This window comes from Mytilus trossulus, chromosome 10 (genome assembly GCF_036588685.1).
Source record: "Mytilus trossulus isolate FHL-02 chromosome 10, PNRI_Mtr1.1.1.hap1, whole genome shotgun sequence".
In the NCBI taxonomy this organism is placed as follows: domain Eukaryota; kingdom Metazoa; phylum Mollusca; class Bivalvia; order Mytilida; family Mytilidae; genus Mytilus; species Mytilus trossulus.
In genome coordinates this window covers 53,458,920-53,484,076 of record NC_086382.1, presented here as the reverse complement: position 1 = coordinate 53,484,076, position 25,157 = coordinate 53,458,920, and the positions used below count along the sequence as shown (strand labels likewise).

Below are 25,157 nucleotides of genomic sequence, written 5' to 3'. Positions count from 1 at the left end.
CGCCCCAAATTTTGAGTCCAAAAATCCGTAGAACAAGAAATTAAATTGGTGTGGCCTAAACGACCTGTTTTCACCTGGATTTCTTAGCCTTAAGATTGATTTCATAAGTGATTTTCCTTTGTAAATTAATCATGTAAATTGTAATTTTTTTTGTGAAAGGAGTTTCTTACATATTGAGGTTATCAGAACTCAACTTAAACTTGATAAAAATCCATGAAAACAACATTAATTTAGAGATTATTTCTAAAAAGTTTTATTTTTTTAAATTTTATTCAAATTAATGTAAAATAAAATGCAACTTCTTTGATATTTGTAAATTATGTAAATACATTTTTTAAATAGAACATTTGAGGGATTTTTATTTAACAGATTGTATAAATTATGTGTAAGTAATATTAATTGGTACCAGTAAAATTGTAATTTACCGTATTTTACATTCTTACTTTACAGATGCAGATATAGAAGATAATTTAGAGAGTGATATATCCCGAGTTCTAAGTATGGATACCTCTGTCAATTTATCTGCCGAGGATGTAGGTAGTAATAATTCAACCACCTCCGTATCAGAGAACACAATGAACAGTAGTACATCCACAGTACAAGATACTACTGATAGTACATTGAGTAGTAGTACCTCCACTATACAAGCTGACAGTAGTGTTACTGATGTACTAAATACAGATTCTAACAATACTTTGAATAATGTATCAGCCTCTGCATCATTAAATGATGTAGGAGGTGATAAGATAGAGGAAGGTAAAGAACTAGTTAAACCAAAGGTGATTGCCAATGCAACTCTTGATGATGTTCAGGGGGATGTAGTTAATGGATACTGTAATGATTTTCATGATGATGAGGTGTTTGAAAATTTGAATAGTTTAGATAATGCAAATACTCTATGCAATGGTATGGATGCTGAAACCAAATCAGACTGTCATGGGGTTATGAGGAGCAAAGTAGAAACAAACGTTCCATCTTCAAATAATGTCATAAATAGTGCTAGTGAAAATAAAAGTGGAAAAAATGTTGAAGATATGTCTACAAAGTTAGAAAGTTTATCTGTTAATGGTGCTTTGGATACGCAAGAATTGACTTCAAAATTAGAAAGTTTAGATATAAATTGTAGTCAGCAGAGGGATAAAGGCAATCATATACATTTTAATGGCTTAGATGTGAATTCTGATGAAGAAAATACCTCAAAACACGACAAAAATATTGATGATGAAAGCTGTCAAAAATCATCCAGAAATTCAAAAAATAGTCCTCCTCTTTCTAGACAAGGTTCCGCCAAGAACTCCTGTAATAAGAGGGATTTTAAAAAGGAAGCACAGGTTAAGTCAACTACAATGCTTGGCACACATTACATTCCCTCGTCAAGAGAGTGTTCTGTGATGTCATGTCTGCACCAGTTTACTTCAGCTGAGTTATTGACGGGGAACAATAAATTTGGCTGTGCTAATTGTACTAAACTAAGAGACAAGAAGCATTCAGATGGAGGTAAGTTTGATATATGTCAAGGTGAAGGACGTTTCTTTTCTTGAGAAAATTGGGTAGAACTGGAGCGTTTCACATTTTCCCTAAGGACTATTCCAGAAAAAAAATATATGCAGGGTAGGTCGGCACTTAAATGAGTTTTGAATGTTTTGGGGCAGGTTACCAAATTGTGTGGTATGTATATATGCAATTTAAAATGCATTTGTATTGGTGATGGCTAAAAGAAGTGTCTTCCAGCCACCTGCATCATTTTTTTTCTCTAGAATATATAGCCTTAGATTTCATGATTGAAGAGAGAATTTTAATGTACCAGTAACATCATGAACTTGAAACTACAACTCTTCAATCAGTTTCAATTTGACTGATCAAAATGAAAATGTTTTCTTTTTCACATGGGATGCGATGCCCTGATATGTTAAAGGTATATGTATAGGTACTCTCTCTTCAGTCTAATTATATATGAAACATGGAAGAAAAAAGGTGTTATCATGGTAATTACCCCCAGGAAATAATTTAATGAAAATTGTGAAATACAGTCATTGACAGTATTAAAATGTTCAGGTGCATCTTTTGTTGTTCTTTATCTGTAGTTTAGAGAAATGTTTTGTGCCCTAGTCTGGTAGATTTTCATAACATGTTAATTTGCACTGTACAATAAAATAAATTAACCCAGATTATACTGAATACCACTGTTCATAAGATTTACTGATATTTATTGATTTTCCCACATCTGCTAGAGTAATCTGATATTTTTATATTGACATTTAAAATTTTTAATCAATATGATATCATTACTGTACTATAAAGTTCATGTTCTTCAATGAATGCAATTATTTTTAACAGCATATTTCAGTATAATGATGCGGATGCACATTATATATATATATTTATTATAAGCTCAAACTGCCCAGGGTTAAAATTCAGTATTGCAGTTAATGTGGAACGGAAACCATGTTAGTATAGAACTAACTTAGAAAAAAATCCAGTGAAGAAAATAAATTCAAAATGATATATTAGTGGCAAATCCAAAATTTATAAATTCCAAAAATCTTCTTGATAATTTGTTTTTGAAAAAATTCAAATTAGTTACAAAAGCATAAATTATGCAAATACAACTGCCATTTTTGCAGTCTATTCTTGCATTGATGCTATTTTATAGTTTATGAGATTGGGGATACATATTTAAACTCTGGGTCAATCCAAAATACAGTGAATTTATCATTTTCTGAATCTGTGCAAACTGTCAAAATTCAGCTACAAAATATATGAAATCTTGTTAGACTACACATCAGGGTTTATATTCATAACACATTTAAATGATCTAAATATGCAAGTTATATTTGCCATTGAATGGTCAACATTCATCCATTAATGAGGTTGGGAAAAAGGTAAAATCACAAAAAATGCTATACTCCGAAGAACATGAAGAAATTCAGATAGGAAAATCCCAAATCAATGGCAAAATGAAAATCTCAAACACATCAAACAAATGGATAACAACTGTCATAATCCTTACTTGGTACACAATACATGATGCAGGAAACATTTCAAATACAAGCAAACACCAGAAAATATTTGTCATGCTAGTGTAAACCATTTTTTCTGTTTTTGTATATAAAATAATAAATTTGTACAATTTGTGATTTCAATTTCAGAGAAGAAAGGTATGGTGTATTCCAATGCCTCAAAGTATTACTTGATCTACACTCCTCCCCCAGTCCTCACGCTTCATCTTAAGAGGTTTGAACAGGTAATTATATAGGGTTTTTTATTTTCATCAAGAAAACATTATGCATTTCCAATCAAAACATTGATGGATTTTTATAAGATCACTAGAAGGTACAATGTAAATCACATGAAACACTGTCAGGTAATGATGATCATGAAATCATTAAGTAAAATAGTGCTTTTAACAGAAAAGATTTTTCCTGTAAAAATAAAGACACTCAAACAAAATGTAAAAAGATAGTGTAATAAAACCTGTAACTATCTCATCTTCAGATTTTGAAATATCTGAAATTAAATTTAGCTTTACTTTTAAAAACAGATGACTTTTCAGAGTTCTTAATTATCTTCAACTTGTTAAATCATAGAAAGAAAGATTCAGAAGCAAAGCCATCTACAATGCTTTTTTTGATGTATTTGTAGGTTGGTTTTACCTCACGGAAGGTGAATAGACACGTAGACTTCCCGTTTATACTGGACATGTCACCTTTCTGTAGTTCTATGTGTCAGGTAAGTACTAGTGACAAAATAGACATGTAGACTTCCCGTTTATACTGGACATCTCACCTTTCTGTAGTTCTATGTGTCAGGTAAGTACTAGTGACAAAATAGACACGTAGACTTCCCGTTTATACTGGACATGTCACCTTTCTGTAGTTCTATGTGTCAGGTAAGTACTAGTGACAAAATAGACATGTAGACTTCCCGTTTATACTGGACATCTTACCTTTCTGTAGTTCTATGTGTCAGGTAAGTACTAGTGACAAAATAGACATGTAGACTTCCCGTTTATACTGGACATGTCAGCTTTCTGTAGTTCTATGTGTCAGGTAAGTACTAGTGACAAAATAGACATGTAGACTTCCCGTTTATACTGGACATCTCACCTTTCTGTAGTTCTATGTGTCAGGTAAGTACTAGTGACAAAATAGACATGTAGACTTCCCGTTTATACTGGACATGTCACCTTTCTGTAGTTCTATGTGTCAGGTAAGTACTAGTGACAAAATAGACATGTAGACTTCCCGTTTATACTGGACATCTCACCTTTCTGTAGTTTTATGTGTCAGGTAAGTACTAGTGACAAAATAGACATGTAGACTTCCCGTTTATACTGGACATCTCACCTTTCTGTAGTTCTATGTGTCAGGTAAGTACTAGTGACAAAATAGACATGTAGACTTCCCGTTTATACTGGACATCTCACCTTTCTGTAGTTCTATGTGTCAGGTAAGTACTAGTGACAAAATAGAGAAGGAAATGACATCAAACACTTTTGCTTTAAAATTATATGTGTACTCAGTTAAAACAACATTTTACAATCTTGCAGTGTTCTCCCCAGGATTTTTGGATAGCGTTGTGGTAAGCGTGTGATTTTCAACAATACTCAGTAACTTTGTCACGGTGCGCGGTTGGTTTGTAATTGATTTGTTATGTGTTTTTCAAAAATTATTCTATTGATGTTTTCTCATATAATGATGTCCTCATCATACTCATGGAAGTTACCCCTTTGTTTGTAAATGTTATTGTCTGGATATAGACATGGTAGAAGAAAATAAAATTGAGAAATTAAATGGGGAATGAATAAAAAGAAACATGATAGAAGAAAAGTATTTTTTCTCCATTGTAAATTCTAATACCGGGTAATCCTCATATTATCTGTGTTTAAAACACTATGCGAAGTCTTTTTCATGACGGGTCTATACCAGACTGCCTATGTGAAGATTTCTTATCACTAACAGGTGATGTTTCAGAACATGTAGGACCAACAATCAAGTCATTGTCAGCTTCTGTGTTTGATTTTGAAACCCACTGTAGCAGTTAACCTTACGAGGTTTGACAGGAATTGACATTTTTTAGCTTAATGATTTTTCATTTTTCTGACCTTAACATTATATAATATTCAAATAGCTTCATCCAAGTTGGACATCGAGAGCGTGAATTTCTCAAGTCATTTCAGCTTAGGGTTTGTTTTTCTAATCATATCCTCGCAATTGTTTTCAAAAGGTAAAATTCATTACTGTAGAATTGCTTCCTTACCAATAATTAGTCTGAAAAGGTCATAATTAATACTTCAAAGATTTGCTCATTTTCAGGGTTAGTTACGATAGTAAGCCCAGCAAATTGTAACAAACCCATGTGTTTGATTGTTTTTAAAATCATCGTTTGTCCTCAAAGTACATTTATCCAAAATTTGAGTGTCGTCGGGAAATGCGGTCAATTTATTTTATCTCATTCAATTCATATAAGCCTTTATATATTCTATTAATAAAAACAATAGATGTCAATGTTGAAATCTTTGTTTATTTTCATCTTTCAAAGTTGCCATTTTGTAATATTTATTAGACTGGTCTAGCGGAGTTACTAAATACAACTGAAATAATTAATTCAGAAATAGTAAACCAGTGGATCATGTGATCCGTAGTTAAAAATAAGCGGGAAATTTGAAAAAATATGAAAATTACAAAAAAAATATAGAAAATATAGTTTGCGCTTGCGTTGGATAGCGCTGCAGTCAGTGCAACAGAACAGCGGGAAATTGCAATAGCGCTGAAAATCACTGTGCTAAAACAGCCTGGGAAGAACACTGATCTTGACACACACATTCAAAGCTTTATTTATAGTTGGCATGTCTCATAACAAATAAAAAAAGTACATTCACATATAATCATACACACTACTAATATTAAAACATGAAAGACATAGAAAATACATTTTATGTACATTTAGTCTGAACTAATTTAAATACTATATATACTTGCATAAGCATTAAGCTAAAAGCAGAAAAGAAAATTCATTGGTATTAAAGTAATCATGGTAATAGGGTAAATAGTTGTAAATATTCTTCAAAAATATAAACTAGATAGATGGAAGAAAAACATCAGATTTTTTATTCCTCTTTCCCAGTAACAACAGTTACTAACAATAACCATGTTTTCTCACACCTGCATAGTGCATACATGTTGATAGATCAATTAAAAATTCTGCTCGCATTTTGATTGACTAATATATAAAAAAGAAGATGTGGTATGATTGCCAATGAGACAACTATCCACAAAAGATCAAAATGACACAGACATTAACAACTATAGGTCACCGTACGGCCTTCAACAATGAGCAAAGCCCATACTGCATAGTCAGCTATAAAAGGCCCCGATAAGACAATGTAAAACAATTCAAACGAGAAAACTAATGGCCTTATTTATGTAAAAAAATGAAGTATTTTATATTATTTCATATTATATAATTGTAGGGAGTGAAACCAGGTCAGAAGAAAATTCTGTACTCTTTATACGGAGTGGTCGAACACAGTGGGAGATTGAATGCTGGTCATTATACAGCTTATGTTAAAGTCAGACCAAATATTGGAATGATATCAAATCACTATAACCATTCAGGCCCTTCATTTAATGACTATATTCAGAGGTACACTGAACGTCTTGTAAATAATGGACCAAAGGAAAATGTAGAAGATATTGACGAAGTCCAGGAAGAGAAGTTAGTCCCTCCTGGTCGCTGGTATCATATTAGTGACAGTCGTGTCAGTGAGGCTACGGAATCTACTGTACAGAGAGCTCAGGCTTACTTACTATTTTATGAACGTATTTATTAACCAAAGAATACATATATATATTATTGCTGTCAGCAACTTGTTAAATTTGCTTTTAGGTGATTGTAGGTTTATGGGAAGAATTTAGGGGGTAATGAATTTGTCCTTACTATTAAAAGGTTTGGTATTGTTAACTTGATTAATTTAAATCATTTTCTTTCATATCTCAATGTAATAAAAATAGAAAGAATATTGGTATAGCCTCAGGTGAAGTGAGGGCAGAACATTTTTTTGTATTTTGAAACACATATATATGTATATATTACATTTGTATTCAAGGTTAATCTCTGTACATGACTTTATTTTATCTTTACTAAGGTTATTTGCTTCCCTTCTCTGCTAATATTTACTTTGATATGGTGTAATAGGAACTCAGTAATTTGATTGCATTTCCAACGTAAACTTTCAGTTATTTCCCCAAGCTCTGTTTTGAAGTTTCTTACACCATATGTATGGCTTGTGCTGTTGCAGAATTCTTTCTCAATACATATAGCAAATGTATAGTAAGGAGAAAAATCTACATTTATAATAGATTTGTTATTAGCTGTTAAAATCTGTTAATTTATTTGTTTTGTTTGCATAATGTGTTCTATTTTTTTTTTTATCATAGATGTCAAGCTTCTAAAATCTTAATCCAGAGAAAAATATCTTAATCAAACATTGTGTGTTGATATACATATTTTGTACCCTTGTAAAATGTCTGAAGTTAACATACCAATAATCCAGGTCACTAGTTCAGAGTTTTGAGAAATAAACCAACATCTCAGATTCTTGACCATTTTGATTTTCTACAGTTCTATACACACATTAGACCACAAAAGTTCTGTTAATACCAATATTTTAGCCATAATGATGGCAGGTGCCTCAGTGGCCCTGAGGTTTAAGTAACTCATTTATCTATAGGTATTGTGAACTAAACACTGAGGTTGTGAGTTTAAATCCTGATTGTGGCAGGTGTGGTGGACTAATATAATAATTGACTAGGATTGACAGTTCTCATAACAAAGGTCAGTGGACCATGTACTGCAGCTTCCTCAATCAGTAAAAACTGACCACATGATAAAACTAATAAATTGAGAATTAAAATGGTGAATACTGTGGATTCATTTATTTTCGTGGGTACCAATTTTCGTGGTTTGAGGAAAACTTACATATTCGTGGATATTTAATTTAGTGGTTTTGGCAATGACTACACTCATTCCTTTACAAAATTTGTATTTCGTTGAACATTTGAATTCATGGTTCTCCTGTACCCACGAAATCCACGAAAATTGGTATCCAACAAATATTAATAAATCCACAGTATGGCAAAGAGACAACAACTCAACCAAAGAGCAGACAACAACTGAAGGCCACCAATGGGTCTTTAAAGCAGCATGAAAATCCCACACCCAAAAGTGGTCCTCTGAATGATGAAAGGGGCATAAAACACCAACAAACTATGAATAAGTGATGTCAATTATATATTGTATACATTTATGTCGCCACAAAAGACGACACGCAATTTCAATTGTATACTTTTGTTCATAAGGGATTTCAAATTTGACGGTAAACTTACTCACTGTTTAATATGAAGATGAGTCTTGACACCTATGATCCTCTTTCAGTATTCTATATTATTGATGTTTACCTGTTTTGAATGTTTACTGTTATCAAAGTTTTACATGGAATAGGTGCATTATGTAGGTAATAGTAGTTTTTCAACACTAAGGTGTTTTATAATTTATCTCAAGACAAAAATAACATCCATACTGTTAAGAATTCATATTGTTATTTATGAAATGTTGGTTTGAGGTTTTTAATGACCACTACAATATTATTTATTATGAAAACATGATAATTTGAATCATGTGGTAATTTAAAAAAATAATCATTAATTAAATGTGAAGAAGAAAAGAGAAATAGGTGTTAACTTTTCATTATTTAACTGATTTTTGGATTGAATAAAATTCATCAATTCATCAAATTTCATATTTGTTATAACAAATTATATTTACTTATTTTGTTTATTGATTGTTAGTTTCATGATTATCTTCTTATCTTTTGTTTATAGATTCTTAAAATCTGTAAAGCCTGATCTGTTTTCTTCAGCAGGTTAAAAAATGAAGATGTAATTGAAAGCATTTAAAAAGACAAATATTCAAAAGAATATATAGCTGGATATAAATTAAAAAAATCAGTGTTCAAATATAAAGCAGTTATGAACTTTTCAAATTTGAATATGTTGATTAGGATTATGAAAGTGAGGTTTTTGCTTAACAATTCCTCTGTGAGGAATGTCACAGAAAGTGAGAATAGGAATGCTAATCCTGTGACAACATAGTTTATATGAAGCTATATATATCAGAAGGGGTAAGACCTGGATACTTCATTACTTGAATGCAGATGCATTATCATGATTATTGTTCAGTCTTGCATGTGTCTCTTGTCCTTTGGTTCATTGGAAACGTCAAATTTCTTTGATAAGGTCCCATTCTATACAGAATTGTATATGTCTGTCGGACTGGGTTCACTTGACCTTCACCTCATTTTCTTAGTTTTTTGGTAAATGTTTCTTTTTTACAATTGGATTATATCTGTAAAACATATAGAAATTTAATGGTACAGGGGGTTATATGATTATTTTATTGGTAGATCCCTAAAGTATACAGCCTGCTTTATAACTATTATATTTGATCAATGTTAAGCAAAAAGAAAAATATTATAACTTGTGAGGTGAAAATTTTTTAGTTATGGGCCAAATAAATATGAAATAAATGTATTTGATTAAGATCCAAGTGATTTAATTTGCAAGATACATTCTAAAAGATTTATTATAAATGTTTTATGAGTTCAGTCTGTTTACATTGTTGTAAAACGATAGGATTTATTGCATTTTAACAATGCTGATAATATTTGTTAAACTCCTGTGGTTGATTTGTTTGTATAATAAAAAAAAAAGTTTAATAATAAACAAAATCTGAGTAATAAATGTGTTATTTTCTTGAAATAAAAGGTCAGTATGTTTTAAACCATTATATGTAAAAGAAACTTAACGTCTTATAAAACATTAGTTCTAAGATCAAACTCCTTATCACAATACTAAGGTCAGTTTTCTCTGAGCCTGAGGGTAACCTTGATCTATAGGTTCTTTTATTTGAACACTTTTATCAAAGAATAGGATGTAGAAAACAAACATTTTAAACTTGGTCAGATGAGCATTTCAAGCAAAAAAAAACACACCTAAAAGACGAGGATGGATGTGCTCTAATGTTCGCTAGCAGCTTGAGTACTTATTGAGCTTCAACTTTGTACTTGTTTTGCATTCTAACTGTTTTGATCTGAGCGTCACTGATAGGTCTTATGTAGATGAAACTCATGTCTAGCGTATCAAATTATAAGCCTGGTACCTTTTGATAACTATTAACCCCTTTTTGTGGTTCAGAAAAGACCACATGTATGTATGTATGTACTGGTAAATGCATCCCTTATTGTTGTTGTTACCAATTATGTAAATCAATTGTATCTGAATTTATGCCCTTTATGGGCCCTGTAATTTGGGAAATAAAAGTATTCTATTCTATTCTATCCGAAGAACCCCTCGAAAGTCACGAGTGTACAGTGGCATTCATTTACACTCACTTTCGGGATTAATGGAGATGTGGCACTAACATATTTATACGACAACTATCTCTACAATGACAATCGATCCCCACCCAACACATATGGAGTGCTAGGACATGGGGAAGTCTGTTATTATGGTGGAGGAAGCTGGAGTATTCTGAGAGAACCACCGGGCCACTCGGCATGAACAGACAAACCGGAGGGATATCAGAAGATTGACCTCCAGGTCAAAGCAGGGAATAACTTTGACCAACCGAGGCCCCCAAAGTACCCATTCTAGTTTAAACTCCGGTCTTACAACATCCAGTCAGGTGATCAGACATTAACATCAAAACGACGAAGGAGCTTTAGCTACACTAAATGGTATTTACCTAATATTGTCATATGTGATGGATATTCATAATCGCAGAGACATGTATATGTCTGATAATGGTCAACCAAATGATGACAACTTGTACATATTCTGTAAACGTTTTATACTAAGACCCTTTGAGTTGCTTCCTTGTAGAATAGAATAGAATAGAATATTTTTATTTCCCAAATTACAGGGCCCATAAAGGGCATAAAATCAGATACAATTGATTTACATAATTAGTAACAACAGCAATAATAGAGGCATATACATATATAATTGGAATATACCGGTAAGCATTGGTCAGAATCAAGCTAAAAACCACATATATATTGTGAATAAAAGAATAATAAAATTACATTATACATGCATATGTATTTATTTTCAAATTATTTACTTGACTAAATGTCAGTGTTCATGCCTGATCTCCTTTATTCAAAACAGTCACAAATATAACAACCCAGTTTTTCCATAAGAGTAACATTTTCTTGGGTCAAGAGCCATAAAAATTTAGAAGATTTATTTAAGTTTATAAAATTATAACAATTGTTAGAAATGTCTTGAAAAAAATCGTCCCTTTGAATATCATAAAGAGAGCATTCTAATAAAAAATGAAGCTCATCTTCAACTTTACCAAGTGAGCAATTAGTACAAAGACGCTCAGATCTTTCTATATGCTTTTTTGAATATCTGTCTGTCTCAATTTTTAAAGAGCGAGCACTTATTCTTAATTTACAAATTGACTGCCTTTTTTTGAAGTCCTGCAATTCTAAATATTTTTCTTTTTTAAAACAATTTTTTATGGAAAAATAAGTACCAAGCTTCCCTTTTTCAGAGTTCAGCAGAAACACGTGATCTGGAAAATCGTGATCGGAAATGCACCTTCGGAAATATCAAATTGAAATTCAAAAACGAGATGTTATATATGTCAATGAAACCAAGGGCACATAGATCTCAACATTTAAAAAGTTTTCAACAATGGAAAGAAGTCAATATTTGCTACGTATAAGCTTCCGTTCATTATGCGCACCACTGGCATGAGCTATGATGCAATATTATAATGGAGGGCATGCATTTAGCACTTTGTTAGGAACAGATTTCATGAGACCATTTGCCTGCCCAGTTCACTAGCTTGGCCGTGACTAGACCTCCTTTCAGAAACTGGACCTTTCTCATAACACAAAAGCAAGAATTTGTCCCTAGTACACGGATGCCCCACTCTGATCATCATTCTCAATGTTCAGTGGGCCGTGAAATTCGGGTAAAAACTCTTATTTTGGCATTTTAATTATATCATGGGAACCATGTGTACTAAGTTGCAAGTTGATTGGACTTTAACTTCATCAAAAACTACCTTGATTAAAAACTTTAACTTGAAGCAGGAACAGACACACAGACCGAAACACATTATGCCCCAAGGTGTGGCTTAAAAACATACGAATACACCTTTACCGTCCGTGCGAAGGCTGTATAGTTAGTCAAGGTCGTTATAGACAATTTTAAATCTCGGTCTTTTTTCTGAAATAAGTTCCATCAAAACTTTAGATTTTTCAACCCTGTATACCACCATTCCCCATGTGAAATTGAATAATCGCCTAAAAGAAATAATCCACAATGCCTTTCAACATAAAAATGGTAGCATACGCTATAAATTTATTACTTTGGGATTTCTTAAGGCATATTTCGTTAATAGTGACAAACAAAAAGGTAAAACATGCTCACACCACATCTTCCTATATCTATACACAGAAGAACAAGTGGTCAGTATGCTGGAGTTTCTTATCGACAACATATTTGTGGAGTTTGGAGGAAGACTTTTCCAACAAATTGTCGGCATTCCTATGGGAACAAGCTGTGCGCCTTTTCTTGCCGACCTCTTCTTATTTTCGTATGAATCGGAGTTCCTCCAGACACTTGTGAAAAACAAGAGGATCAAATAAGCCAGATTATTTAATTTCACTTTCAGATATATTGATGATGTTCTTTCCACAAACGTTCCGAACTTTTTTGATTGGGTTCCATTAGTATATCCCCCAGAACTAGAGATTAAAGAAACAACAGACACGGCTTCCTCCGCCTCATTTTAAGACGTATATTTCGAATTTGACTTACACAGTCATCTCAGTACCAGAATCTATAACAAACGAGACGATTTTAATTTTGAAATTAGAAATTTCCCCCACCTTAGTAGCAATATACCAACTTCACCTGCATATGGGATATATATATATATATTGATGGTTTTATGTAATATCCGTTTGACGTGGCTCGGTACTTACACATCTCGTCAATGTGTTTTTATTGGCTTTCATTTGTTGGTGGTTTGTTTTGTATATGCGACTTTTTGTTTCTTTTGTTCTTATAACGTGACTCTGTACTTTAAAAGATCCCGTCAGTATGATATTTTTCTATTATATGTCATTATGATATATTTCTATTATGAATTACTATATACGTTGAACCACAAACGTCAAAATCATTCAATCACGTAGTGGAATAAACTATTTTCGGATTCTTATAAATTACATATATAACTTTTAGACTAGTTTAAATCTCGCGTTATTTCTGAAATTTATTCTTACATACTTTTGATTTTTTAACCCTGTATTCTGACATTGCCTATGCAAATTTTAAAATTATTTGTATGCACATTGAACGACAAATTAATGTGACGTATAAAAAACTTCTGACGTCAGACACTCAAATCAATCAATGTGTTCGTAGATAGTAGATGTTTTTGTGTTCTATTAAATTGTTCCTTTTAAAATTGTTATACGATGATGAATGATGTACCCATATTTTGACTATTTTATTTATTGTGTCTGTTTATTTAACGCATCAATGTAAATATAACGGAATTTGATGAGACTGTCATTAAAGTGAGAGGGTTAGCGCTATAGAACCAGGTTTAATCCACCATTTTCTACATTTGAAAATGCCTGTACCAAGTCAGGAATATGACAGTTCTTGTCCATTCGTTTTTTATGCGTTTTGTTATTTATTTTGCCATGTGATTACTGGTTTCCGAATTGATTTTCCTCTAAGTTCAGTATTTTTGTGATTTTACTTTTTATAACTTCAAGGCCAGGTGTACACTGAGATTACAAGCCTGCTATATTTGATGATATTGAGCGCATTTTGGTATGTGAGTCTACTATGGTGAGTTACAGATCGAGTTTACATTTAGATCTGCTATGATGATTTTTGCCGAAATTTCGGTCTTTGTACCTCAGCTTTTTTAAATTGCGAGCGGGTCCTTACAGAACTGAAATTTTTACAGCAGACCAGCCACAGGTTTGCCGAAAACAAATAGTTTACAGGCAAACTGTACAAAATGTTAGCAGATGTTAACCGCTAGCAAAAAACCTCCTGACCGGAGGGTGAGCATTATTTTATTTCTAAAAAGGTGTGGAATCAAATGTACCGCCTGTATGCATTACATATAGCTGTCGATTACAGCGTGTCAATGAGTATGAAGCTAAAGGTAAACTTTTTGGTTAGCTTGCTTGCTAGCTAAACCTTTAAGTCATTGTTATGTTAGATAAACTACCCTCCTTTAAGAGTAGACTTGTCCGACAAATAACACATCTATGTGTCTGTAGGATTAGGCTACTTCGAAAGGAGGGTAGTATACCTTACCTTAGACTTGCTACAATTCCCTTTCTATTATTTTTCTCTTACTAATTTATATGTTTACTGATAAGTGCCAGCCTACTGATTGCCCTTAGAGAAAGGCCTTCCTCTTGCAGATGTTAGTATAATTGTAATCTCCTAGTTATAGCAGTAAAACTATTAAAGGGGCAAAATTGAAAAAAAAGAAGAAAAAACATAATTAGGAAGGGACATGTAGCAAGTCTAACCTTACCTAACAAATGACTTCATGGTTCAGCTAGCAATCAAGCTAAACAAAGATATTACCTTTAGCTACATACTCATTGGAATCGGCTGTAAATGGTCACATGACATGTTACAAAATGTTGTAAAATTGCATCACGAAATCGTTAATTTGTTCTACCTTCTTCACTAAGCATTAAATAGTAAGAATGAATCGTACTTCATGCTTACATTAACATCCAATGATTAGGGTACAGTAACCATTACATTTCTTGCATTACCACTTCATTTAATATTGTTTCGTTGGTTTGTATATTTGCCATTTTCGGAGACTGAGACAAGGAGGGAAGGAAGGCGACCTTTCTCTTCTGTTATGAGGATTGTTTGGTGTATATATTTTATATGTAATTAAGAATTGTGTACACTTTTGTTGTATCAAGGCTAAACATTAAAATTTTATTGAAAAAAAGCATTTCCACTTTTACTCTAATATTTGACCATTATGTGATTGACATATAGAGAATTATTGCACGCAGTGCTAGCAATTATTTGCCTAGGACAAGTTTATTAATCAAAATATTGGGCAGAACAAATATAAATATGAACCAATTCAAGAGGATGAACTGGACTTCAGGGGACCACCATTTGATATTCTGGGGGTAGGAGGATTTGTTTTTAATCGGTTATTTATTTTTGTAAACTATGAGGACAGATTATCTATTTTCTGCACTGTTGAAGCAAGATTTTCATTTTCATTAAAACAAGGGATTGATTATTTATTTTCACAACAATATTTATAATAATTGAAAACGTACAATTTTTAAATTCATTGCTTATTATAAATTATACAAGAATAGTCAAGTCATTATGTACCATTTAATCAGAATTAATCATTATTGTCTATGGAAATGAATCTTCTAAATTTTCAACCGCATACATACAAGATATTAAAGTGTGGTTGGAATTAATCTCTTTTAAAAGTATATTTCTGGAAATGTTTAGGAGCCGCTCAAGGCCCCCAGAAGCTATAGAACTCATGATGTAATGCTCTTAAAGTGTTTCTCAGATCCTTTCTTAATCTGAAAATGGAAGTTATGTTCATTTTTAACAATATTTTGGTCTCAAAGCAACATGTATAGATTCAGTGTAGACTTAAGTTTTTAGAGACAACATCAAAAGACCAATATAAAGGATAAAGCACAAATTATAATTTACATATTTAAGTATGTGGCTGCTGGTTTTTTTTTTACTCATGATCAAGTTAATAACAAAACTACTAAATTACAAAAGGAGTGCAACACTAACAGACGAATAGAATACAGAGGGGCAATCAATGAACAAAGACAAATAAATAAGAAACATTAATACCGAAAAAACAGGAGCTGTGTCTGAGGTAGAACAGAACTTGCTTCTTGCAAGACACTCACCATTAAAACAATTTGATATTTAAACAAGGTTTGGGTTTTGGAATTTCATACATGATGCATTTGCCTGAATGTAGTTACTGCCCTGTAAGAAAAGTGAGGTAAGTGTTCCTGAAACAATAAACACCAAGTTAAATGAAACCCATTTTCAGACATTTCAAATATGCTAAATAATATTTATACTATTATTATTCAAACATTTGGGAAGTGTTTCCTGATTTTTTTTTGAAAAAAAGTTGAATTTTATGAAGAATCGGGTGCCATCTAGTGCTATCGAATAGACCTGCCGAGTTGTTTATTTTTAAGTCATTGTAAGCCAGGCTATTTATTTTAAACTACCACAGACAAAAACATTTATATTTTTGTGATAATCAAGCCTGAGTTATTTATTTTCAAAATCCTCCTCCCCCTTAGAATATCAAATATTAGTCCCCTTAGTGACTCAGCGCGAGGTTTATTGGAATATGAAGGTTATTTTGGACATTTTGTAAATAAATGCTAGGACGTTATGGACAAACAAATGAGAGTAACCCATGTTTAAGATTTAATAAAATAAATCTTTGCATTAAAGTCTGTATTTTCTGCAAAAAACTTTGATTTCTGGGTCACATCATCCCCATTTTCTATTAACACAATAAAACAGTAAATAATATAACGGAGTCCCCCTTGGTATATGTACACGATGGCATATCTCTAAAATTCATTATCTTTGCTGTTTTGATATTATTGCACTTTGAAAATTTCGCAATACACATGACCACAGAAGGGGTCTGCTAATCCAGAAATGGCAAATCGACCTGTTTATTTACTGTCCGTTTGAAATCAATATTAAAACACAAAGATTAACAGTCACTAAATTGTTTCAAGTTTCATTAGTTTGTTTTGTGTTATAAATTTTGGAGTTATATTCCTAAAAACATTTTTACCAAATCGTCTATGCGACTTCTTTTTAACGAACGGATTGCGACCGGCACTCCCCATCTAGCTTTGTCAAATCTCAATGGATTTGATAAACAACACGGCATGCACAACTTGATTTTCGTTCACTGTCCTCATCATGAAATACACCTTTAAATTTTGTTATTGTCACATCTATATTACTATTATGTAGAAAGCGCATGCTCTAAGTAATCTTTATTTATAAACACAGGTATAAAGAAAGGCAAGCTAAGGTAAGCAAACATATTTTCTAGAAATTGTTGCAGACAATTAACAGCATTATCCATATTGATCTTAATGTCTTCATTTTTTCCTTAACACGAGTATTAGCCAGTAAATGAACAAATGTGTAGACCTTGTTTTATCATACGAATCGAGATTCGATCTAATGTTACGCTATTTGCATGTAGCACACGTATTTCACAAATCAACGAATTTTTTTTTAAATACACGTTTAATTTGAGTTTAATGATATTCTTTTTACTGATACACTTAAACGTATCAAGAGGGTTCTATAGTATTTGCAATTACGACGAATTTCGATACACACTGATGTAAATTGTTTTTATTCACAATAATGGAGAATGTAAGTAGACACATTCTTCCTTATCAGTAGGAATTTGATTGGCTGGTAAAGACGTATTTACTCCGGGTACAAAGAAACATGTGTACCTGGAAAAGTTGTTTTAAATACATTGATTTACATGTATTCTTTAACTAATATTCATTGAGCGTTTCAGAAAATAATAATAAAAACAGTTATTGGATTTGGCGATTAATTACACCGCCGCTCTGTAGGAAGAGTATACTGTTTAACAACTGTCTGTCCGTCCGTCCCATTAAATATCTGTCACATTTATGTCAAGAACTTCAAATAATAACTAATTCTTATATTTGCTCAGATTTCTAAGCAAGTATGGCCATGTATGATTTTTTTGCGCATTTTTCAAGGAAATTACAATCAACAGCTCTCTGAAATTTTTTGTCGGACTTCTAGACAGCATGTTATTTTAAAACTACTTGTTACCAGATACCACTATATACCAGGGTATTATTTTATCACAAACTGACGATGTTTGAACAATTCGTCGTCTCTTTCTATACAATCAATTTATATATAAGAGCGTTTAAAGTGTTTGCTTTCGGGATTGATCATGATATGGACATACTTTTCCATGTAATGCGTTTTCAGGATAATTTTTCTTCCAACTTCATGTTTAACAAATGCTTAAAGTGTTAAAAACGGGGTTGAGCAATCATTGCTCACAGTTTAATTGTCTTCCCTGCAACGAAAATCGCAGTATGCGAGATATAGGGATTTCTGTCTGGTGATAGGGCGATGTAAACTATTTGTTAAAAGCTTTATATTTAAGAAGGAAGCAGACCAGTATGCTTCGTACAGTTAAGGCAGATTCAACATTAAATACAAAAAAAATATATTTCAGTTTATCACAGACATACTAGAATATGGAACCATCTGCGACCAGCGACCCAAAGTATGGATATGATGACCCGGAAGTTAATTATGGGCCTCCTGGTTATAGACAATCTGGTTATGGGCCATCACAGCAGCAGATGACAACACTTCCTCCTGCTTCTGGAATATCGACCTCAAATGTGACGGTGGTTGTCAATCAACCAACACCAGCAACACAGAATCAACTCATGGTCACTACACTGGACGGAAACAGAACCTGGACAACTGGACTCTTTGATTGCTTCTCTGATATGGCCACTTGTAAGTTATTTATCACTTTTATATGGCTGTAATATTTTTTAAATCATATTAGGATATATCGTAAAGCATGCATCGTTTTCAATATGTCACAGCATATCAATAGAACCTTTTAGGTGAGGCTCTTCTGAATCCAAAATCATTCTTTTTATATTTTAAAGTGAAAGAAAGTTCAAAATACAACCGTCGAAAATACTCAAAAGTAAATGTTACTGACTACCAAATTTAGAATATCTGATAAATGTGTGGTTGTAAGCCGGGAATTTTTGTGCTGTACAGAGAACGACTCTTAGGTACTAGGTGTCCAATTCTTAATGACATCTGTAATTATTGCCCGATTCATAAAAAAATCAGGTTATTTTGCCCGATTCTCAAGGACTAAGGTTATAATTGCCCTCAAGGACTTAGATTAAAATTGCCCTCAAGGACTTAGGTAAAAATTGCCCCATTTTCAAGTTCTTTGGTTATAATTTCCCGATTCTCAAAGACTTAAGATTGTAATTGCCCTATTCTTCAGGAATTAGGTTATAATTGCCCGATTTTTAAGTTCTTTGGTTATAATTGCCCGATTCCCAAGGACTTAGGTTATAATTGCCCGATTCATAAGTACTTATAAGTTATATTTGCTAAGGTAAGATTCTCAAGGACTTAAATAATACATATTGATTTTTAAGGCCTTATATATACAATTTGCCCGATTCTTAATGACGTCTGTAATAATCACCCAATTCTTAAAGAATTTGAAACGATGTTCCATGTCACAAGCAAAGGCTGTTATTAGTGTTGTGAAATGCCCCCTCAATCGTTTTTGTATTTACGGGATGGTTTTACTTGTTCATGTGCAGTTATCAACACATTTGATGTATCTTTACGGTTTAAATACGGGAGTTCGCTTCTCAGTTTCAAAGTAATTAACTTTTCAAAACACTAGTTTATATAGATAGGAGATAATTAAAGGTATCCAAAGAGCCAAAAAAATATATAGGTCACCGTGCTTGTTTTCGTGATATAAGCCATTGAAATTTTGGCGGGAAAATATTCTCTCTTGACTTTTCATAGCTTTATCATTGACAAGTTGAAGTTCTCAAAAACTGTTAAAAAGTAATTAAAATTTTATAAGACTTTTACAGATGGCTTATCTTTACACATGTAAAAGATTTACAAAAAGAAAAATGGGGGTCAGGGGGCAAATTTTTTCAAGGCATTCAAATGGAATAAACCAGAGGATTCCGAAAATCTGACAAAAAATCTAAAACAAGCCAGCTTCCTTAAGTGACACAATCCGTAAATTTAATTGACATTCAAAAGCATGTTTTAATATAATTTATAAATCGTAGATCTCAAGTTCGGGCTTAGAAATTCTCCCCTATCAGAATCTCTTTACAATAAATAATCGTACTAAATTTCTATCTATGCCAATCTTGCGTCCTGAGGAACCTCACATATACTACCTTGTTGACTTTTGAAATTATTGTACGACTGAAACCAAAACTGCACCCGGATATAAACAAGAAAAAACCCATCAAAAACATATTTTTCCACACTTTGTCACGTAAACAGTCTTGTTATTGATTTTCTGTGTGAAATCGTTTCACATATTCTGAACGTGCACGAAATGTTTTTCACTGGACGTTTAGCATCCAAAAATCATTAATTGTGTCATTCTTTTTTCTTTGTCTCGTGTACAAATTTCAGTTATATCCATATGACATTATTACGTCTCATCTCTCAACACTGAATACAATCGATATTTATAAATTGTACAACAATACTACATAAAATACGAGCCATTATATATACAGAATTATAAGAGACTATTAAAATGAACAGACCTTTACTACATTTAACAATATACAATAAATTACTATAATTTAAAATACGTAAAATGTCTACCTATTCATGAAATTAAATGACAGGTTTTAGCACACACACTTTTACAATTGAGAATAAAAACATTAATATTTCAGTAGTTTTCATCTAGAGTATTAAAATTTTCATTAATAACTTAATATTTGTAAATAATCAAATGAAATGTTTACAGGTGTTTTCACATTCTTTTGTTACCCATGTGCCGTCTGTAACTTGGCCTCCAGAACTGGAGAATGTTTCTGCGCGCCAGCCTGCGTACCTGGCGGGGAAATCGTTCTAAGAAACAGGATAAGGAGTGTTGGAGGAATCAGAGTAAGATATGAGATATTAAGCTTTTTAAATCACAGTTAAAATACAGTTGCATAGATAAATTAGCATATTTTGCGCCCACATATCTATATAACACTCTGCTTAAATGGTCGACTGACTTCAATAATATTAATTTTATTTGCTTCTTCTTAATCTATAAAAAGAAGGGGAAAACATATTGTTGATGGTTTTTATTATTGATTAAAAATGGCGTTATAATCTGGATGTCATTTCAAAAACTAAATAAAACTTATAAGATATACTAGTACATAGCGTTAAATTCTATTGCCTTTTGTATTGAAGATGATTGAAATGGGTATTCTTTCAACATGTTGATATTTATGGGCTTTACATTGTGTTAACGTATGTTTAAAGAAGAATATGTAACGTGATTTATTCCTATAGATTATTACACATTATACAGTTACTCTAAGAGATGAATACTGAGATTTATGTTCCCGTTACTATAATATTTACTAAGGCCATAGATCGACGTTAATCCATACAATATCTGGGAGGTTTGACTATACAACAAAACACAAACAGCTTAAAACACGTCAGACAACCTAAGAACATCGACGTGCTTACTAGAAATATAGAGATTATAGTCACTAAACAACAAGACGACTACACTTGCACTCGAAAATCAATGAAGCGCTTTTTTTACATTCATAATAGATAGTAAATAGTTATCAAAGGTACCAGGATTGTAATTTAGTACGCCAGACGCGCGTTTCGTCTACATAAGACTCATCAGTGACGCTCAAATCAAAATATTTATAAAGCCAAACAAATACAAAGTTGAAGAGCATTGAGTCATTCAAGATTCCAAAAAGTTGTGCCAAATACGGTTAAGGTAATTTATGCCTGGGATAAAAAAAATCATTAGTTTTGAAAAAAATCAAAGTTTTGTATACAGGAAAGGAGTAGGTTCAGTCAGACCCCTTTTTGGCCCCAAAATATAGCAGTTTTACAAAATTGTTAAAATGGAAACTTTTATTTATTTATAACACAGTAGAATGCTTCTGCTACATAAATATGGGCTTGTTTTGACATTACAATGCTCATATATCGGGTACTAGCACCATTAAGTCGTGCTAAATTACTGAAATCTTCACAATTATGGCATTTTAGTTAAATTTTAGACGGTTTTCGTGTAAATCGAAAGTGGCCGCATTCGTGTTCATCCTTAATATTAAAATGTAAGTTGTATTTTATGATAATACATAATATATATAAAGGTTGAGGATGAACACGGATGCGGCCACTTTCATTTTTGACCAAAACCATCTGAAAAATGACATTTTTTGGCATATTTGGTAGATTTTTCATATTTGAGCTTGAATCGGATCGTTTTTAATGACTAAAACAGTTAAAATCGTTCACATAAAATTATTGATTCAAATGAAATAGACACTTAAGTGTTTAAAAAGTGGTCAAAATCTTTCGTCTGATGAATTTGAATATGAGGCCAAAATCGGTGCTCACCGGACCTACTCCTTTATAAAATTGCCCACATTATTGATATTCATGTCAACACTGAAGTGTTGACTACTGGGCTGGTGATACCATCGGGGACCTTATGTAGACGAAACGCGCGTCTGGTGTACTAAATTATAATCCTGGTACCTTTGATAACTATTTACTATCTATCATCATATCTTATCTTTCTTCAAACTGCATCAATTTTTGAGACTCCACATTGGAGAGCTCCATTGAATTATCCCCCTTTTGATGTATTAATTTTACTGAAAGGGTAACATATATGTTTGACCAAATTTCCACCATCAGTGTCATCTAATATGCTAATTTTACAGAAACTATTGTTAAATTGAATTCAGTAATATTTCAAAAAATAAAAGAGATGAGTGCATTTTTTCTATCGATTTTCAGCTCTGATATAAGGAGCTATAAAGCTGTGTACAATATTTAACCAAATCTGTGAATTAACCCTTTTACAACTTACCTTTACCTTAAGCTGGCATAATCAATAATACGATTATAAAAACAGATAATTTGATCAAATCATATAAACATACGTTTTAACTAACTATGTCTGATTTTAGGGTTCTATGTGTGATGATTGTTGTGTGATTTTATGTTGTGGACCATGTGCTGCTTGCCAAGAAGCCAGAGAGCTCAACAACATGGGAGTTCCTTAAAGTAACGTCATCTGGAGAAAGACGCTTCATTTAATGATGGTTATATATACCCAATAATCAAATCTATATATTGGTTAATTGTTAATCTAGTGTTATAAGTTTGTAAAGACTATTTTGAATAGACTTTTGAAAAAAAGCATATACAATTGAAATGTTGTAAATAAGTTACTTATTTGTTACAAAGAACAATTTAATATGAGAAACATATTGTTATATTCGTTTTTATTGAATCAATATATTTCTTTGAGACAGAAACCGTCTTGTAAGCAGTAATTCATCTTTTGCCTTATGTCTTTTTAAGATTTTAAGTGAGGTATCAAAGATAAGAGCCTCTCAAAGATTTTGAATTATTCAAGATTAATTTTCTCATTTTTTCCACCTATCACCTCTTACCTATTCTATCTCCACGGTTACATATTAAGTCATAAACATATGGTTAAAAGCATGGGAGAAATTTAAAATAAAATACAAATCTCGATGCAAGACTTTAATATTTCATCAATTTCCTAAACTTTTGAATTCAGTTAAACAAAGTACAACATAATCAAACTTTACTTATATATACACATACTTACTTTGTAACACTATAGATTTAGTAATTACCTTGCATAGTTAATGCACATCAAAATTAAAATTCTATAAAATATATGGACAAATGCAAGCTTTTCAATAATATAAATACAGGTTTTAACGAGGAAAAAATCTCTTACTCCTTATCTTATAGCTTTTAGACAATGAATGTCGTGACCTTTTGTTGTCCTATCTTATATGAAATCACATATGTATATTTTTCCTTCACTTTGTTGCAATTATATTTATATTTCCTTTCACTTTGTTTGCGTTTATATTTATATTTCTTTCATTTTATTGCATTTTATGTGCATTACTTTCTCTCCTTTGCGTTTAGGTATCATTTTAACGTACAACACATCAAATAGTTTGACACATTCGTCATTTATTTGATAAACATCTTAACCATCAGAAAAACTATACATAGGACAATCAGAATGATATCCGAGTACCTTTGCTTATAATTGAATAAAATATTAGAATGCAAAAAAATATATGCATTAAGATCTCTATTCATTTCTCACTACTGTGTTATTATTGTTTTTGTTAAATTGGTATTTGTTCAACAATAATTCATTATAACTGTTCATATTGAGCACAATAAATTGTATTATTTTGTTTTCTGATTACATCTTCAAAATTGTAAATACATGTCTGTGGTAGAACAATACAAAATTACTGTGCAACTTCCTGATGTTAATCAATGTATTGTTGTATTAAATTTTTTCAATAAATGATTGAATCTTGTTGATTTTATCTAATTTTTTAGATATTTGTTTTAACAATTTTTCACATTCCTCCTCAAAATTAATGACTAATTTGTGTTACATGTAATATGTACAGAACATATGAAATCAGCACTGATTTCAAACTCGGTTTATATCATTATTCAAAAGTATTTCACAATTTGATTTCTTTTTATGCATTGTTAGTATTTCTCTTACAAAATTCTTTCATTAAACTTCAAAGTATCTTTTTTTAAGACAGACAGCTAGATACCATAAACATACTACGTATACACAAGCCAGAGTCTGAGCTTGATTTGCTATATGATATAAAAACTAAACTGACGAAAAAAGGTCATTTATTCAAAATCATAAAATGCAAAAAATACATTTTGCAAATAAAACATTTGACATAAAAATTCATATTTAATATGAAATAATAATACATAATTACTACGAAATTACATCAACTAATATCATGTCAATTGAATAAATGACAAAGAATAGCAAAGGTGGGGAGAAAAACCTGCCCCATAAATAAACATATATACATATCTACTTCAAAAGATAAAATAAAGGGCGGTATGTGGGTGGGAATTTTGAACAAATTGTTTGATAAGAATCACAAGTTAACACATCAAATACTGATGATAAAAGGAAGTGACCACAATGCACTTACATGTGAACTCGTGCTGACCCGCAATGCCATTGACCAATAAGAAAGATGATATCCGGTCATGCATTGGACATAAAAGAAATTTCTCTGCACGTGAAAACAAGTTATCTAATTTCAACAATTTATCGTT

The 25,157-nt window shown here is 31.9% G+C and overlaps 2 protein-coding genes across 4 annotated transcripts in view; both read left to right on the top strand.

Moving 5' to 3' along the window:
- Positions 1–8,258, top strand: part of LOC134687627 (ubiquitin carboxyl-terminal hydrolase 16-like) — a 31,166-nt gene extending 22,908 nt beyond the window's left edge. For both annotated transcript variants that reach the window (XM_063548070.1, XM_063548069.1), the window contains exons 17-20: positions 451–1,497; positions 3,150–3,244; positions 3,643–3,729; positions 6,473–8,258. In XM_063548070.1, coding sequence (XP_063404140.1) covers positions 451–1,497; positions 3,150–3,244; positions 3,643–3,729; positions 6,473–6,832 — 1,589 coding nt within the window. In that variant the 3' untranslated portion in view covers positions 6,833–8,258. The remainder of the gene's footprint in view (positions 1–450; positions 1,498–3,149; positions 3,245–3,642; positions 3,730–6,472) is intronic.
- An 8,796-nt stretch (positions 8,259–17,054) lies between these two features.
- On the top strand, positions 17,055–24,373 carry LOC134687626 (placenta-specific gene 8 protein-like). Of its 2 annotated transcripts, none has more exons than XM_063548067.1 (4): positions 17,055–17,214; positions 18,427–18,719; positions 20,758–20,897; positions 22,961–24,373. In XM_063548067.1, exons 2-4 carry the CDS (start codon positions 18,449–18,451, stop codon positions 23,054–23,056), a joined length of 507 nt encoding a protein of 168 aa, XP_063404137.1. In that variant the 5' UTR covers positions 17,055–17,214; positions 18,427–18,448; the 3' UTR covers positions 23,057–24,373. The 2 variants fall into 2 exon arrangements, with proteins under 2 accessions (XP_063404137.1, XP_063404138.1); XM_063548068.1 differs by having other exon boundaries at positions 17,109–17,214; positions 18,437–18,719.
- The last annotated feature ends 784 nt before the right edge of the window (positions 24,374–25,157 follow it).